This window comes from Daphnia carinata, chromosome 5 (assembly GCF_022539665.2).
Source record: "Daphnia carinata strain CSIRO-1 chromosome 5, CSIRO_AGI_Dcar_HiC_V3, whole genome shotgun sequence".
Lineage (NCBI taxonomy): Eukaryota > Metazoa > Arthropoda > Branchiopoda > Diplostraca > Daphniidae > Daphnia > Daphnia carinata.
In genome coordinates this window covers 1031798-1051141 of record NC_081335.1, presented here as the reverse complement: position 1 = coordinate 1051141, position 19344 = coordinate 1031798, and the positions used below count along the sequence as shown (strand labels likewise).

Genomic DNA, 19344 nt, shown 5'->3' with positions numbered 1-19344 from the left:
AAAATATATATTACAAAGTATAAAGCCCGTGCACACAGGTTAGCGTGTGCGCCCATGCTAATTAGAGATGGTTTTGCATACGTGGTGAGGCAAAAAAAAAAAAACACACTTGAGCGTACGTCAAAATTCAAGAGGAAAAAGTTTGTAGCAAACCACGAACCTTCAATGCGCTAATGACACTGCATTTCTCGAATAAACCTCGCAAATCAGCCGAACGTAACATTTTAATGACTCTTACTTTTGAACTCGATAGTTTTCAAGCCCCCCCCCTCTCTTCTCAAACGCTAATTGTTTGACTGACATTTTCCAGCTACCGAAATTTCAGATTGACGACCTAGATTTTGTTTGAGTTGTCACAAGTTGTTTTGAAGAAAAAACAAATTTAGAAGATTTGACATGTCCCTTTTCACCGCCATTAATGGGGGGGAAACAAGACTTGACAACGTAATAACCTCCCTCTTTTCCGTCTCAAAAAAAAAGGGAAATCAGGTTGGCTTTTTAAAAGAAAAAAAATCTTCAAAACGAATGGGGGGAATGAAGAAAAAAAAAATGGATTTTGATGTTTCGTTTACCACACAATATTCAATGAGACTGCGGGAGTTGCGTGACAGGATGCGACAACTTAGCCCTCGCATTTGTATTTCTAATTGAAATCGGACATTTCCCAACCGTTTCCTCCCTCTTTCCCATATTTGCCGTCAACGAGTGTGTACAAATAGCACGCCATGCTTCGTCCTGCCTCTCTTTATTTTGGCCTCAAATGACACACACAAAATGTCAAAGGGAAGTCGGTAGCTCGTTCTTTCACCCCTCCAAAAATGCCTTTGCTTTGATTACACTCAACTCTTATTTGTCTAACAAAAAATATAACACCACATCGCGAAAAAAATACCAAGGCTATAGCAAAACAAAAAACAAATGGATGCATTCGAAAAAAGGGAGAAACTTACCGATTCGCGAAAGAGGATTAGTTGGCATGGCGACCGATCACCACGTGCAGAGAGGGCAGCCATTGGAGTCACACACACGAAAGTCGAATTCTCTGGAAAAAATGTTTTCTCGTTTTCTCATAACGAGAAATGAAAATTCAGTTCACAAAGATCACGTTGTGTTTTGATTGTCACAAATCAAGTGTAAATAGTTTCACCCCAAAAAGAAAATGTGATTCACAAAAAGAGATTCGACAACGACCTTCACCATTGTCTGGCCACCGACTTTCTTTGTTCGACTGATCTGCGAAAATGGCCCCAGCAACAAAAGAAACAATTGACTGCGTAATGATTTCTGATTGTCGACATCCGCAACGTTGCATCATTTTGACAATTTCTAAAGTTTCATTTACATTTAATTATTAAATTTCAAATTATTGATACTCAATTAATTTTTCTAAAATATTTTTAATTATAATTAATAGTTAACATTCAATTCAATCTAACTAATTCGAAAAAGCATAAAGTAATGTTTTGAAAGAGGGGGGGGGGGTGATTCCACGACTGATGCACGTGAAGGGCGTGGGCGGAGACATTTTTGTTTTTTGTAGATCCTGTCCTTATTTTATAGATGCATACAGGTGGATATGGCATCTGTGTGTGACGTAATTCTGGTATTACACCGACAAGAGTGAAAACTTTTGATGTTGGTAAAAACCTTTTTTTTTTTTTCCCTTGAAAAATAAAAAACAATCACGTCACGAAACAACTCCCTTCCGGACTTGACGTGCTCGTTTATAGTGGCTGTGCCACTCTACGAACGGATGACGATGGGAGTTGCTGTGGAAAACACAAAAATGGGCCCTTCTTTTTTTCAAAAATTTTTTTTTCCAACTACGACACATCCAAATTTTATTTGATGACGGCTTTCTAGCAGCAATACGCCATGGTAAATAGGATCCATATATATATATACCCCTCCTTGTCTTCCGGTGCAATGATTTTCATTATTTATACACAAAACTATCTCCCAATCAGTGTGTACATACATTTAGCCAAACATCAAGCACATTAAAATTTAAAAAGAAAAAATTGTATTTAACAATTTAAGTGGTGACTACAAGAACAAACAAATTACAGCGATTATCTTAAACAAATAAGAAAAAGAGTTTCCCTTCATTTAAAATGAAATTGGTGGCCTGAAAGAAAAAGGCTTTGCAAAGTAATTATCGTTTACGCTTTGACCCCCCCCCCCCCCCCCAAAAAAAAAAGTGAATAACGGACTGTGGGAGGGAATGGGTCCAAAAACTCGACCTTCTGTGTGTGTTTTTCGCCGACTGCTGGGCTCGTCTATTTCTGCGTATTCCAATTTTCGCTTGTCCTTATTTGAAGAAAGATTTTTCCTCGACGAAAAGGGGGAGGCTAATTACTTGCAATGAGAGTTTACCACTAGACAGAATAGAATAGACATTGTCTACACGGGTAGGTAGGGCCCTCTATTTCGAGAGGAGGAGTAGGCAAAATGTAAAATTCAATCAAATCAAACAGCGAAAACAAGCCGCTCTTATCCATCGCCGCCTGTTAAAGTAAATTTTAATATTTTTTAACGTAGTTTTTCTTGAAAATCGTCATCTGAACTGCACAAAAATATTTAAATTAAATATTATTTCATTAACACATTTTTGGTTATTTTCTTTAAAAAAAAAAAATAAATTACGTTGAAAAAAGGGAAAGGAAATAGTTGGAATGTTTTTTTCAAAACATCGTTCGTTTGTTGTTAACCATCATAGATACACAGGCACTTGAGGTCTAGTCGTAATCATTAAGCAAACGATCGTAGATGATGATTTCGGGGCGTGGTCATTTGTTGTGTAAAATGGAGCGTATAGATTTCGGCACGTGCATGAGGTCAACACGTTTGTTTCTTTTTGAAACCACAAAAGAACTTGTTGTCCTCCTCCGCCTCCTTTCTATATAACTCCCTCCATACACCTACCCTTTAAGACAACACAAAAATGCTTTCCAATAATATTAGAGAAGAACACGTTGAAAAAAAAAAGAAGAAAATAGAACTGACGGGGTCTTACATGTTAACGATGATCATTTTTTTTGTGTGTGTGTGTTCGGTATGTGGAAACTATTTCATTTATTTTTAAAATGCCCCGACTTGGAGGAGCTCCGGATACATGCATAAATATCCCTTTAAAAAATATATCGAAGGCTACGGTTCCGAATAGAGAAAAACGTGAGTTTTACCAGTATTTGTTATGCCTATAATCCACAGAAGAAGAAGGAAGGAAAAATAATATATTTGTGAACCCACCCACGAGTTAAGCCGAGCAAAGGTAGTAATTTGTGTGTATACGTTGTTATGCACACACACACACAGATAGAAAAGAGAAGAAATGCGGATAAGAGGGGACTGGTTATTGGAGATGGGGTCGGCTCTTAGTTTAGAAAAAAAAAAAAAACATTATGATATAGATAGGCATTTTTTTTTTTTTTGGAGGGATGCGTGACCGCCTTCACTGCTGCCGCGCCGACTCGCCACTACCGACAGACACCACCTATCGTCGAACGCTTTTGCAGGTCGAAAAAAAAAGGGTCTATTTCCCTTTTTTTTTTGAGAGAGAGAAAACAGTTTTCACACTTTGCATAATTGGACGCTGTCGCCATCATTGTTTTGAAATCCTATTCCCCCCCCCCTACCGCATAACAGAAAACCAATACAGTTAGAAACCGAGTTTTGCTATATGGAATTCGTTTTGACTAGCCCGCCCTGATACTAGCCGATCGTTATAATTAAAATCCAGTTTATGGTATTTCGGAAAGAACTGGCCTTGTCTTTTATTGTTGTGTTTATTATTTTTTTTTTTTAAGGAAAAAAAAAATTTCCCAAAACCTCGCTAGTCTAAATTGAAACGTAGACCCATCATCATGAAAACTTTGCATTCCATAGACAAAGAATTTCGAAAGGCAGCGAATTGAAGTTAGACGAGCCTCAAACATCTACGCATGTTTAACACGAACCCGCATCTCATGAAATGAATCGAAAGTCAACATCATCTAAAAATCAATGTTGCGTGTGTACATTGTATTCGATTTGATCCGATTCTATTCTCTTTTTTTTTCGATTCTTGTTTGCACCACACACGTCAAACTGTTGGAAACACGCCCTCCCCCACTCTCTTCAGACAAACACCGGGTGACACTAGAAGAGATTACCAATTCTACTTACAAACGAGTCTAAATCTTTCTGGACATTGCAAAGAAGGGAGACACACTCGGCCCGCATTTGTGTGTCAGTGGTGTCAAAAAAAAAAGTCCTCCCCTCTTTTGAATTCGATCAAGCGACCACTCGATGACAATGCGACGATGCAACTGTATATTTATAGAGACAGCCCACTTTGTTGTGTGCGTAGTACAAACGCCCCATGTCCGTCATGGAGGGTTGTACCTTGACGTCACACTCTTATTTGTGTTTATCGAATTTTTTTTTTCTTTTTTTCTTTTGATTGTCACTTTCACATCGAGAGGGAGTGGCAGGTGGGGACGTACGATATAAAACTCTCTATAACAAGGCCAATATGTCCAGCAAATGTGTCCTTAGTAGTAGGCCTATATAACTAGATTGGGACCAACTGACACTTACGATTATTGACACTTGTCCCTATACACTAGACACTGATTTGTTTTAAACTGAAAATCGAATTTCATCCCAGGCAAACATTTTTATTACGTTCGTTTTTTTTTTTAAGTCTTGTTTTTCACAACCATAAATCCTGCACGCATATCCACTCGCCTGGAAATGATTTAAAAATCCAAAATAAACAAACAGCACTTTTTTTTTGGAAATTTCCAACGGCAGTGAATGACGCATTTTTACCTTACGGCTAATGAGAACGGGAGAATGCACAAAGTGATAAGTAAAAATAATTTAAAAAAAAAAAATGATGACGTATCTTATTATGTCCTGCGCTGGGCGAAATGATGAAATCATTTTTCTATTGGTTCTTTTTAGCTTTGGCGGCCTTCTTCTTGCCAGAAGCCTTGCCGCTCTTGCCGCTGTTCCAGTAGTAGACGACCTGTCCGGCGATGATCAAGTTGACGGTTGTCGAGACGACGTACGTGAGGATCATCATGGGATCGCCAGTTTCTTGAATCGAGGTAAAGATGCGTGCTGCCGCGCCGCCCGTCAACATAAAGATGGTCAGGGCCGACAGCTGGCCCGTACTGCCTTGCCGGTAGTTGGCGACCGCCTGAATCAGCTGCAAAAAAAAACAAAAAAAACAACAAAATAAAACACGCAATATTAAGAAAATGGTGTTACACGCCGTGGTGAAATAACGTTTGCATTCAAAACATTCAAAATAATGAAAAGAATCAATTTCGTCTGCTCCTTTTTTTTGTTCACTTCTCTTCGGTGCGGAATGGACGGATGTTTTTATTCCGCAAACACACACAAGAGTCAATGTAGCGTCATCTCATTCATTCGATATATTTCATTTTTCACTCAACGAATGTGGGCGCCACGTCGCGGCCCATTAGACAGGTGAGAATCACCGGCTCTTTTTTTCTTTTATCTTTGATACATTTCCGAATAATGTAGTGATGATAAAAAAAAAAAAACGGGGAAGATGTCTTATCGTCGCGACGTTTTCAGCTGCAAGAAATGGGAAAACATTTTCCCTTTTTTTCTTATTTCAAATTGAACTTTCTCAAAAAAAAAAAAAAAATAAGACAGCCGGCGCAGGTGTGTCTGTTACGAAAAGGCAGCAGCCCAAAAAAAAGGTGACACACACGCGAAGGCAACAAGTTAATACCGACTAATAGATTCGTGCAAGTCATAGTCCTGTTCCACCTGGACGTGAAAAAACATCTTGTGTCTCCAGGTCGCGAGCCACGTTTTCACCTGCCAAGACTTGACCGTCATTGTGTTGTTCTCTCAACAAAACACATTGGAATATATTTTTTTTTTTTCCAATGAGATTTCAAAAAATATATATATATATATAAATACAGCAGTTTAATATAAAGAGAGAATTCATTATTAAGTCGAAAAGAGAGGAATGTCAACCCCTAGCATTTCGGTCCATATTTACCTATGTGTGTGTCTGTTGCCACTAAAAAAAAATTATGATTGCGCATAGATGCGTCGAAGCAGTTAAGATGCTGGCCAAAGATTTTGAAAGGGGGAAAAAAAAAAAGGGACATTCCAGCCACGGTGAGGGGGTCAAAATGAAACGCTGCCACGCAAGTAAAATACCACACCAGGAACAGTTTTCTACTTTTGACATTTTTCCAAGATGGGAAACAACATGTATATATTCTACATTATTTTAGTGTTACATTATTGACAGGGAGGGGGGGGGGGGGAGGAAACAAGTTGACACAACAAAAGGAAATCCCTTCCAAATGCGGAGTTCTTTATTTATTTGTTTATTTTTTTCGCTAGATTGAGAAGCTGATTGGGAACTTTGCCGCGTTTTAAAACAGGCGCCACGCACAAAAAAAAATCTTGATATTACCCAAAGCCTCTTCAGAAATCGAACAGCGAAAAAAAAAAAAAAAAAAAAAAAAGGGACGAAGAAGAAGAAGAAAAGATAAATCGATTCTGGTGTTGGTTTCTCGCTGTCTAATTAAAGCCGAAAGCGAAGCCGACCGAATGGCGCTGCATACACACAACCACCCAAAAAAAAAAAAAAAAAAAAAAAAAATTCATGAATAATCAACAGGTAGTCGCGCGCGGCGAATGCGCTGCCGCCGCCGCCGATCGTCGCGTATTTTACAGTATATAACTTTTTTTTTTGGAGAGGCCGAAGAGAATATCCGCCTCTTTTGATTTTTAAATATTTTCTTCCACTCCGGACCTCTCACCAAAAAATTTTTTTTTGAAAATTTATTTCGAATGGAAATGAATGACGAACTGTTGCCTTTTCCTAATTTCAACGAACCCGTATTTGATAACCGCCAATTATAAGCGAAAATTCATTCCAGCCTCTGGAATGAAGCCATTTTTTTTGTGTGTGTTCTTTTCAACCCCCATGCCATAAGGAACTAAAAAAACAACATCCCATAACGCGAAACTTGAATCCTGCGTTCGCCTTTAGGGGGATAACGTGTTTTGATGATTTTCCTACTCATCGAAAAGTTTGGCTAACTTTTGCGCGCTCTCTCTCTCTATTACTTGTCTTCTTTTGTTACGTTCGCACCGTATGCTCGACGGGCCGTTCAATGATGTACACACATCTATAACAGAAGTGAAGCAATTGTGAAGCCGACGGGGGTCCGCGGGGGAGGTACAAAAGCGAGTTGGAACTTGGGCGCATAGAAGAGAAAGATGATGATCCGTTCTCCCGACAACGTAACAATAGACACGGTAGATATTAGGCGCAAAACTACAAGCGCAAAAAAAAAAAAAATGCCAAGAAAAAAAAAAAAAGAAAACTCGGCCAAAAAAAAAAAGTTTTGGGGGGAGCCGAAACACAACAGACGACCCCATAGGGGGGGGGGAGTAGGTTTCGGGGTAGTGTTTATATCTCTAATGAAGATCGTAATGAGACTGGGGCTCTGTCTGCAGAATCACCACCCACGTACAACAACACACGCTCAATATGTAAGGCGAAAAATCTTCGGAATGAATAGGGGAAAAAGGAAAAAAAAAAAATAGATTTAATACGGTGATGATCTCTAACCGCCTTGAGGTTAACAAGGCCCGACCCCCATTGCCAATTCTTTTTCAGCCGTGGTCTTAACAACAAAATAAAAGGGAACCGCGGCAACAACAACAACAAAGTCAAACAAAATAAAATCAAAAAAAAAAGGGGGGAGAATGTGAGTTACTTATATGCTAACAATCGTCATTCAATCATTGCCTTTCTCCCTCCGCTAACAAGTCAGCGCGGGGCTATGGAAACTGATTGAAATGGATACGCGCCACACAACAAACATTCACCCAATTCGATCGGTTTCTCGTGTGGTTCATTGCTTAAATAGAGAACACCCACAGACAGAGAGGGGAAGCGAATTCTTTCGCTACGTGCGTAACAAGCAGACACCTTCATCGCGTGGTATGCAAATTAGTCGACAAAAAGAAAAAAAACCACACAACGAGATGATGGACGGTTAACATCGTCCGGGGTCAGCGGCATAATTTTTCCCTGGGAATGTGTAAAAAGCCAATCAACAATCGACTTGACGTCCATTCAAACGAAACAAGAAAAAAACAACACAACAAAATTATTCGGCCGAAGAGTATTGGTTGATGTACGGGTAGAATAAACAAAATAAAAAAAAAAACACACACACACACAGTTGATTGGTTGATGATATTTTTTAATTATGCCGTCGTGCTCGATGACGGACAAGAAGGTGCGCGCGCGCGCGCGCGCGCTGGCCAGAAAAATCTTTTGTCGGTCCGCGCACGCAGCGCTACATGCCCCAACATATTAGAAGTCGGTGCTGGAACGAACAAGATTTGGGAGGGGTTCACCACTGTGATTATGCATAGACTCTCTTGCCCCGATCGCTAAAAGCCGCCAGCCCGAAATGAAGGAGGCGCCGGCCCGTTTGGCCGTGTGTGTGATGGCGACAGAATAAAAAAAAAAAAAAGGAGGAACCTTCCGACTAAGGTCTGGTGTGTGTAGAGATTCATGTCCGACTAGCACACAAAACACCCTTCAACCACCACGTTGTGTGGTAAAAAAAAAATAGGACCCTTTGCAAGCTGTCATTGGTTTTTCTTTTTAAATTAAACAAGTTAAATGAGGGAATGGTAACTAGCCGGACTAATTAACCAATTCGTCGCTTTCCCTTTCTCCTCCTACTGCGTCTCAGAGACAGGTAAGAGAAAAAATGGGCATGGGACAATTAAGTTAATCGATAGAGTGATCGCTTCTCTTAAAAAAAAAAAAAAAAATTGGAAACGCTTTAAAACAAATTAAGAAGCGGCCCGAAATCCTCCAGTTCTAATGACAGGCTGCTGCTGCCAAGAGGAGGGTGGAGATTATTTGCATAATGCTCAACATCCCACCGACATGTGTAAAAAATAAAGGTATATATTCCTATGTACACAGTACGTATTCAATAGCGTGGGAGTGCCCTGATTGCGGCTACAGTCCCCCCCCCTCACAAAAAGAGTGGACGTTTTATTATTAAAGAAAAACCCTTGGCCTACACCTACTCCTCCTACACGCTTACATGTTTCACAGATATCTACTTGAATATTCCAATAGGGCTATTAAAGTAGAAAACGATAGCGGAGTGTAACTGAACATTTGTGGGATAACCCCATTTTCATCACACCCAGGGACCCCAACCGGGATAGACAGTTGCCGTTTCGATCACGAATCTTTTCGAGAGCCAGGGGAGGGATAAAAACATCACGAATCAGACGTACCCTAAAATCACGCGCTCTATTCGCTTGTTCCGCACAAGACACTCTTAACCTACCCACTCGATCACGCGGACTCTTTAAAAAAAAACAAAAAAAACAGAGAGGATTTCTAACCCGAAGTTCGACGAGATTAAAAGATTTTTCTTTTATCTTTGATCGACATTTTTCTAACGAAATTCTTGAGAGACAGAGCGGGAACGCGAGCAAAGGATCAATCAGCGAGAATCAAAAGAAATTGATGTTCGGCATCTTCTTCGTGTCGCGAGTGGTTGGGGGATAAATGGCGGACGCGTTTAATCTATGGATGAACTAAAGAAGAAGGGCCAAATGAACTTGTATTGTGTGGTTGCGTTAACGCGTATGGTAATATACCACCGTCTACGAGGCGCCGAAATGTTAACGAGATCCCACAAAACAAAAGCCGCCCATTCCGCATTCCGTCGAGCCACGATCGCAACGTAAAACCTTTTTCTTCCAAAAAAATTCATTTCGAATTTTTTTTTTTTAAACCAAAGGATCCAATATTTAAATCATATCTCTAATTAGAATTAAATTGCATTTCACCCTTTTTTTCGAAAATAAATAAATCCAAACTGTTCGAAATAAATGATTGATTCGACAGTTAAATACACGCAGAGACGGTTACAAACAAGGTAAAATCAATAAGGTGTGTCAGGTCCATCCTTTTCTACACACACATACACACACACCCTACGTTGACGGATGGCCACCAGTTAGCCATAACAACCCCTTTCGTTTCACCCCCCCCCCCTTTTTTTTTTATTCCATAGATGCTTCCAGTCACATCCATCATCATAGGAATCCGTTACCCTCGCAAAAAGAATCAAATCCTCCCCCCGTTCTCTTTGACTGTCTTATGTTTCTAGTTGACTTCGGATGAACCCATTACCTTTCGTTCCCTCCTCTTCCATAAGTGCCGTATGCAAAAAAAAAAAAAAAAAAAAGGCAAAAGAATGGCAGTCACACACACAAAAAAGAAAAGAGGCGCGTGTACAACGAGAAGAGTCACGGGGACCACCCACTAGTGAAACACAGCGGACTCCTAAAGAGCTTCTCTTCTTACCTCCCGCTTGCCAACATCGATATGACTTCCCTGCCGAAGATGCTTGTAAAAAAAAAAAACGATGTGGCTCTTTTGCATCTCATCACGACAATAGGCGACGGGACTCGAGTTACGGACACTTACCGAGTCTAGGAGCCCTTCAAAAGAAAATTCTGGCAGACTGACCGAATGAGGGGAGGACGTTTCATTTAACTTTCATGAGCCAAAAAAGAAAAAGAGTGGACTCGTTTCACTTGCTCCCTGTGCGTTTCATATGGAATTGCATATGCATTTAAATGGGGGAGTGTGGCTCGGACGGACGCAATGGACGGACATTAAAAATGGAGCGGATAAGTCACGGAAAGGCAGTTTTTCCTGCGTGTGTGTTAGAGACCGTTAGGCGCGTGTGTTGCGATGTATCGCGTGAGTGACGAACGTTGGGGGGCTAACATCCCGCCCCTCTCTTCCTTTTCGTCGTTCAACACCAAAAAAGGTCCAAAATGCAAATGAAAATCGGCTCGTTTTTTTTTTTTTGTCCTCCCCCCCCCCCCGCTTCATCCGCCAAACAAGAGACAATACAAAGAAATGTGAAGGAAAAAGAAAGAAAAAGGAAGAAGGCAGTTTTAAAAATGTTTTGGTAGTTAGTAGATTGCGATGCTAATCTACGACATGTTTCTTTCGTTCAAAAAAAAAAACGTGAAAAAGCCAATGAAAATTTGAAGGCGATGTAGAGAAAGGAAATCGTTTGCGCTCACCTTCGAGACGACGATGATGGGCACGATGGACGCTTGGAAGAGCCACAGCAGCTGCATCGGTGCTAGTGGGCTGAGTAAAAGGGCCAGGCCGGCCGAGAAGCAAGCGAGGAAGGAAACGGCCGACACGGCACTGCCGCCACGGCCGGCTGCGGATTTGCCAGCGTTTTTACCTTTAACAAAAAATAAAAATGTTGAAATGGCATCAGGAAATGTCGTATAACAGTAGCCCAGAATATGTTGCGTACTTTACGTGTCAAAATAATAATTCAAACTGATGAACGTTACGCTTTGATTGTGTTGAAACAACCGCCATCATCACGTTAAAGTTCAACAAACAAACCAAACAAAAAAAACAAACAAAAAGGTTAATAACACGAAAATTGTTAAGTTTTACCTTTGCTGGGACCGGAACCGTAAAGTAAGACGAGTGCGGCAACGATGGCTGTCTGGACGGCCAAGAAGAAACCTTCGCCCCATGCACTGTAAAAAAATAATAATAAGATAATTGAAGGATCATCCAATTTAGGAATTGAAGCGAGAGGCAAAACAAAAAAAAACGAAAGAAAGGGCTGTCACTATATAATTGTAAAGGATGTTTCACATCGAATTACAATTTCTAAACGCAGAGCGCAATTGACGACACGCCAAAAACTCGGAAACGAAAAAAAAATGATTACGCAACCCGCGAAAAATTTGAAATAACGAACAAAACGCACGGGGGGGGGAGGGGTATTATGTTTTTATCGAATAAAACAAAACGCGCTTTCTTTATAGCTGTTTGTACACGACCTAACGTACGGCCAGTAATAATTTCAAAAAAAAAAAAAAATAAATAAATAAAAACGGTGGACACCCAAAAATAAGAGGGAGACGGGGAAAATAATACGACAACATCTATCACGAGTTTCACAACTTGTTATTATCAAACTTGGCGTGATGTCTTGTAAAGAACCCAGGGTCCTCCTTTATTTTTTTTCCTCCCCCCCCCCCCCCCCAAAGAAAAGAAAACCTTTTTGCCGAGACATGACCAACATCACCAGGTTATGTATTTCCCCTCTACATCTTATCCTTTTAACTATTTTTTTTCTGGCGTCCGAGAAGAGACAGCGGAAAGAAAGAAAACACGAAAAATTACACCATTGTCAGAGGGTGGTCAAACACAAAACAAAAAAAAAAATATGGTACAGTAGCCGCTACTATAACATATATTTCTTGTTCCCCTTTTTCTTTTTTTTAATAACCCGAAAAAAAAGAGAGAGAGGGTCCCTTCTCTCTATGATGATTAAATACGTGTACAAGTTTTTTTAAAAAAAAAAAAAGGAAGAGTAATAAAGAAAAAAAAAAGAGAATATAATAACAAAACACGGAAAATGTTTAAACAACAACTGAAAAGAAAAATACCCATGTCTTTTCACCTCCTCCCCCCATCATCGACACTTATTATTTTTTAGCTTCGAAACACGGACATACGTCACACAACACGCGCCGCGAACCGAATTTAATCGGTCGTAAAAACGTCATTTTTTTTTTCGTGCCCAGTTGCCCGTTTTTTTTTTTCTTTTTAAAGACCCAACACAGAGAGCGAGAGAGACACACATCAATAAAATGTAAAGCTCGTGAATTCGGTGTGTGTGCGGTGAAAGGGATGGCCTACGAGTTGGCGTGTATCAAACTGTTGGGAACACGCACCTTTTTGTTTGTGTGTTAAGTAATACTGTAATCATGTCACTGTTAAGTTTCTGTTTCAACGCCATCGAAGACATTCAACATTATTTTTTTTTTTTCACGGTGTTCTGAACGCGATTTAGTTTTTTGTTTTAAACGACGAAGGAATCGGCCAATTGTTTGCATTTTATTTCGAGAGGACCGAACGGCGCCACGGTACCGAATCAGCTGTTGTTCGGGTTTTGAACCGTCCCGCTTTCTATTCACGTTTGGGAGAGACCAACATTTTTTTTTTTTTTTTACCGTTCGAAAAATCAGTTCAACGACATTCACGAAAAATCCCGAACAAACTTTCTCGGCCTTTTTTTATTTAAAAAAGGAAAATCACGATAAATTTTTTATGAAAATTCTTGCAGGTAAAGAGAAGAGGAAGATCGCCATTAAAATAGTTTGATTCGGAAGCTTGCGTTGGCGTGAGTGATATTCAAAGACAGGAATTTTTCTTTAACATTTGAAATTCGACCGAAAACAAACGAACAAGAAAGGACAACAAAAAAAAAATCGGTTCTTTTTTTTTGTGTGTGTACAACAAAAGCGTTTCCCTTCCGTTTCGTATATGCCCATCACGCAGAGAGAACTCTCTTTTTACAACTAAACAATCCAGCAGTGCGCTGGAACACAACAAAAGAGGAAAGGCGACCCTCTTTTTTTTTTTTTTTTATTTCTCTCTTTGGCCAACGGACAATGAAGAGCGAGAGACAGAGGGAGGAATCCACACACACACTTCCGGTTATACTATCTGACATGTTAGGAAAGGACCGTTTTCCAGTTCAAATGACGGACACGAGTTTTTTTTTTCCTGATCCGACGAAAGGGAAGCGACTACGAAAAAAAAAAAACGCATCTCCAGCAATTCAAAAATTTTAAATCGCATTTTTTTTTTATCCTAAAAATTTTGATCGACAAGGATATCCGCTATCTAAACTTGCAATAGATCTAATGTAAATATGTTTAACACGATCCCTCAATGGTCATATCCAATTCCCATATTTCACCTCCTTTTTTTTAACGATCGAGATCGACCGGATGCGGTGCTAACATTCAAGTCATGAATCCGGGACGTACGATGACACTTAAGATTTAAAAAAAAAAAATATATATAATCCATAGAGCCATACGAAAACATCAAAACGTTCCAGACGTGTACACGCAAAAGAACTGAGGGAATTTAAAAAATAGGGAAATACATACAACAAACATAAATATTTTTAAAGAAAGAAGAAAAGTTTGAAACGATGGCCATTACATCTATACACAACAACACGACCGACTATTTTTTTTTTTTTTTTTTTTAGAGACCTCCTGCGTGGATTATGGCTCTATGTTGTCGGTGTATGCGCCATCGGCTGCGGTGGTCTGGCCGCAACTTCCCCCCACCTTGGCCGTAAAAAAAAATATCAAAGCCAAGTCGACTGAAACATGTTACTCTTATGCATTACACATTTCTCTCTCTCTCTTCCTTAAAGGCTAAAAAAAAAAAAGAAGAAGACATTGTTCGTATCTGGTAAGGCATCATTAGCCAAAAACAACAGCCACAAAAGGTGAAAAGCGGCAATTGTGATTTTTTTTTTTCAAAAAAAAAATAATAATCCAACTCAATCTGCTACGTTTTCGACCGACACTTAATCTCTATAAAAGCGGCTACCGCGCAACTAAGAAAATAGAGTAGCAGCCTCAAAATAACGTCCGTATCTCTGCCCTCTTCCATTTTGGATCGTAATAAGCACACGGTAGAAACAAGAAAAAGAGACACCCCGTCGTTTCATTTCTCACCTTGGACCGAAGAGGCCCTGTGATGTGTTTTTCCAGCAACAGCGGCGTCGGCAACGTACCCAAAACAAAGGCGCTTCATTTCCTAATAGACCCCCCCCCCTCTTCTCTCTCAAAAAAGTTTCGTATCGTTTTTTGTTTTTTTTTTCGGCTGCTACTTTTTGATTCTGTCCGTGCCAACAGTTGCTCTCGTCCGCCGACGTAATCAACGAAAAAAAAAAAAAAGAAAAACCCGACAACCTTTAACGCAGCGGGTAGGCAATGATTTCGACCCGCACACAACATACACAAGCGTCTCTCTCTATATCGTTTTGCTTCCTAAGCGCAAAATATCGTTGCAACCGGGAGCTTTTTTTTTTTTTTTTTTTCTTTTTTCGGGAGCCATAAGAGAACACCCCCTCCGGAAATGAAAAGAAATGTCAGAAGCATAAAGTAGCAAAAGCAGTTAGTTGAATCAAAATGGTCTAAAGAGGAAAAAAAAAAAAAAAGACAGGTAAATTGAACGCTGTACGTGTAGCGCAACTGCCATCAAGTTTTTTGCTGCGGGATGTAAGAAAGAAGACATGTGAGATGTTAAGTAAAAAGTCTTAAGTAGCTTCGGTAAATGGGCGGCTGGTGGTGTATCAGAACCCGCTAATTGCTAGCCGGGCACAAACAGCGGGACGCTTTTATTTTTTTAAAAGGGAAGCCTTCAGTTTTTCCCCTTTGCGTTGCAAAACTTTGCGATGACGAGAGTTGAGAGGATTTTAGAAGATTGGGGGGGGGGGGGAGGGGGGGGATGGTTGGGTCTGCGATATGACGTGCAAAAGTTCTTGCTTTTAAAGAAAAATTTAATAATTTTTTTTCCATTTTATTTTGAAATGTTCTATTATTTTTTCGGAGGGGAAAAGAAGAAGAAGATGGCAGGTGATGGATAAAGAGCGGAGCTTGTTGCTGCCGTGTCTCTTCTCCTTCATCATCAGCTGGTCATTAGTGGCGGCCGGAGGGAAAGGAAAGGGAGGGTTGCACGCAGCAGGAGGTTTGTCGGAATGGAGGAGGAGCCCCCCCCCGTGTGGACTGTCTTATCCTTCCCTATGTGTATGTGTGTGTGTCTGTGTCTTTGACTATATCACCTGGCCTCGGCAACACCTGAACTCCCAATTTTTTTTTTTTTTGTTCATGTTAAAGATAAAAGAGAAAAATGAAGAAACGGAAAAAGACAAGATCCGTTTTTTGTTTTTTTGCGGATGGGAGGAGATGATAGAAAAAAAAAGGGGGAGGAAACGATCGTGAATGAAGGTTTTTGCCCATCTTGGCTGTGTCTCCCCCCTTCTGTGACAAACAAGTCGCGACACGCGGATCCGCTGCATCACGCGGTCACCTGGAACAAGGTTGAAATATCTTCTTCCATACGCAGCCCTCGTGTTTGTTAGGGCGTGGCAGAACGGAGCCACTGAAGAGGTGCCAACTCATTAATCGCTCAAGCCAAAATGATATTTTATTCTTTTTACGAAAGACATGCAAATGAAACGTAGCATATCCGTTGACCTCCGATTACTTAAAATGCTCCAATGAATTTCAAGGCGTTTCCCCAAACCACTTCAAAGATGAAATCGGAAGCCCCGCATCGGATTACCATTCCGAAGAGTATCCAACATATTTTTAAATCGGTGGTTTCCAGTACCTCAACGGAAGCTGCGATTTCATCAGCAAAGCCATATCGAATAACAGTTTAAACATTTGAAAAAGAAAAATCCAAACCCAAGAGGAATTATACGTTGGTACAAAAGGCGATAGATATATATACTGTTCTCATTCCCTGTTTCTATCATCATCGTCTTGTTTTTCACTCTTCATCCAAAAACCTTCTTCTTCCTCCGGCTACTAGCATTACGCGACGGAATAAAGAAAGAAGAAAACCTTAGCAGAGAGAAGTAAAGAGGGGAAAAAAAAAGCAGCTCCTCGAAAATGGGATGAATTGAGATGGAACTACGTAGAGAGAGAGAGAGAGAGAGAGAGAATAAAGAGAGCTTTTGTACTATGTTTTCCTTGACGATGGAACGAGGGGGAGATAGAAGGGGGGGGGGGGGTACCCTGTAGAGAGAAGGAAGAAAAAAGAAAATGAGAGAAGTTGAGTGACGTGGAATGCCACGGCCCGGAGGACGGAATTAAATCAGCCGGAGTGACTGGCAATTCAGAGCAAGCCCATCGAACGGGTCCGTCATCGTCGGCCAGTGGACTCACTCTCACTCAGTGCCGCGGCGCGGAACACGGGGAGCCATCGTCTTTTTTTTTTTCCTACTCTCATTCTATTGCTCTCTTATCTTATTTTTTTTCTTTTACGGTTAATTCAGTCAAGACGAAAAAAAATAAAAGAGAACGGTCCAAGGCTCTCCATCCCCACGGTTCTCTCTCCGGTCCAGCGCGCCATCAGCCCCGCAATCTCTTCTTGTAAATGATGTTTTCTTTTTTAATAATTAGTCATTCTTTCTCTCTTTACTTTAACCTGAAAAAAAAAAAAAGAAGTTTCTTTTTTTTTTTTTTTGGGGGGGGGGGGGGGTTTAAACTGTGAAGTTGTCGGGGCTGCTGGGCCAGAAGTTAACGCGCCGAGGAGGGAGAATGGAAGCAGCCAAGAGAAGAAAAGAAGCCAAGTATAGCAGTAGCTATACATAACACGTCTAAAATTTATAATAATAAATGGTGCTACTGTTATACATTGGGAGCTGGCCACCAGCTGAGATTCTGATCTCTTTCACCAGGAGAAGAAAGAAGAAAAAATATAAAGCGGCAAGTAAATTATTTAATTTTTATTTCCCCCCACTATCTGTCTGACCGTGTTCCGTTCGCACCAGATAGAAGCTGTTGATGATCTCATTTTCACTTTTCCCAACACAATCTAAGCAACTCTTTTCATTAAAAAAAGAACCGATTTTGTTTTTTGTTTTTGTTTTTAAATCAAATTATTTAAAAAAAGGGAAACTAGAAGATTTCTCTCTATCTCCTCCCAAAACATTACGTTTCACGCTGACCAGTTTGTTCTTTAATCGTATCATCGGGAAAACACATTTAATCACGCCTGCAGACGGTTGTTGTTCGTTGTGCCAAAGAGAAAAATGACGTTTAGTGATTCACGACCGCTGCCATTTTTTTTTGTTAAACAAATAAGTCTGGCCTTTTTTAAAAATCATTTTACCTTGGCCAACATCTGGACGAGTCTTGCGGTGCGTGAGGAGGGAAAAAAACGTGAACGATATCAAAACATTTAACACAGGAAGGGGAGTGGACCGAGAGACGTCAGAGAGAAAAATAGTTAAGACATTTGCGTGAAACGGAGAGCGTGTGTTCGTTAGCTGCATTACAGATTTCAAGTCGAAAAATGGCGGTGGGAGATGTTTGTAGCATCAGCCAACATGTTTTAGAGCCCCATGTAGGGATAAACGTTACCCCCGGGAAGGCAACATTAATTGGGGCTTGACGGTCTACGGTAACAAAATAGAAAAAAAAAAAAAATCCTTTTGCCGGCGGATATCATAACCAGCAGCTCCAGGTGATGCTAGAAATAAGAAGGGCACCACAATGAAGGGAGTGAAGGAATAAACAAGGGGGAAAAAAAATGAAACCGCCAAGATACGGCCGTGTCACGATCGTTTTTATACGAAAAGAGAGAGAAAGGAAACGAATCGAGATGGGGAGGCAGGGCGATATCGCCGACCGTTAAAGAAAGAACCAGTATCAACACACAAGGTTCTTATCATCAAATTTTTTTTTACGTATATGCCATAAAGACATCTGATTTAAAATATATGCCAAAAAACGGTCACCACGACGCCATCTATCGGCCAAATGCAAACTGTTAGACCCAACCTAGCTTTTGTGACGTCATTAAAAAATTCAAAAGTTGTGGGAAAATATTGCAGAAACAGATAGCTGAGAAACTAGATAAAGCCCTTCAGCGAGTTACCAATAAAAAAATACATATACACCCTCCCTATCCTACATCGGTTCCTACTTCATAATGATTTTGATCCTACACACAACTGCTACTTGTGTTATCAATTACCACTGGATTTCAATTCAGATGTACACGTAAATCAAATAGAACTCTTACCTGAAAGGAAATTCATTCCTGAAGCTGTAGGCCATGTTGGCAGAAATAGCAAACAACTCCATGAAGATTGCTGTCAAATTGATGCCCTCACCACTTTTTGCATTGAAGAGTTTTAATATTTGTGGTACCTTGACTATGAAATCCAGATAGACCTTTCAATTATCTAATAGTCATACAAAAACACAACGATTAAGTTTTATACCTAGCACTGATCCTGCAATGATTCCAAGTCCAAGACCTTTGCTCAGAGCAGCCTTCAAACATTCCACTGCAAAAAGAAATTCAATTTGTTACACGTGTGCGAAATTTTATTATTTTAAGAGTTTCTTTTTGACTGAATCAATGAACCGGCACGTTTATCTCACCCTTACACAAACATAATTTGAAATTTTAAAGCTGTTTTTACCATGGAAAAAGTTGAAGTTCAGGAAAAACTCATCATAGCATTGTGGACTTAAAACTTGCAAAATAACTGGCTTGAGGTACTCCATTTTTCGAAAATGAAAGAGGGAAAATATCGACAAAAGTCAATGTGATGAGCTGGAACCCCTACCACAATATTGCCACAACCCGAATTATCGAATATGTAAACATGTTTGATAGTTGACGGCCCGCTGCCG

The 19344-nt window shown here is 40.2% G+C and overlaps 1 protein-coding gene across 1 annotated transcript; it reads right to left on the bottom strand.

The window, feature by feature from the left end:
• Positions 1-4667: 4667 nt before the first annotated feature.
• On the bottom strand, positions 4668-19318 carry LOC130696280 (mannose-P-dolichol utilization defect 1 protein-like). The gene is made up of 6 exons (XM_057519371.2): positions 19131-19318; positions 18927-18992; positions 18725-18857; positions 11537-11622; positions 11143-11312; positions 4668-5197 (listed from the first exon to the last, which is right to left on the bottom strand). Exons 1-6 carry the CDS (start codon positions 19213-19215, stop codon positions 4934-4936), a joined length of 804 nt encoding a protein of 267 aa, XP_057375354.1. The 5' UTR covers positions 19216-19318; the 3' UTR covers positions 4668-4933.
• Positions 19319-19344: the final 26 nt, after the last annotated feature.

What these genes read in the sequence shown, in the direction of transcription:
- LOC130696280 (XM_057519371.2), bottom strand. Translation starts at nt 19,215, where the DNA reads ATGGAGTACCTCAAGCCAGTTATTTTGCAAGTTTTAAGTCCACAATGC. An exon ending in GAACTTCAACTTTTTCCATG is followed by an intron (nt 18,993 to 19,130) that starts GTAAAAACAGCT and finishes TTCTTTTTGCAG; the next exon opens with TGGAATGTTTGAAGGCTGCT. An exon ending in CATTGCAGGATCAGTGCTAG is followed by an intron (nt 18,858 to 18,926) that starts GTATAAAACTTA and finishes TGGATTTCATAG; the next exon opens with TCAAGGTACCACAAATATTA.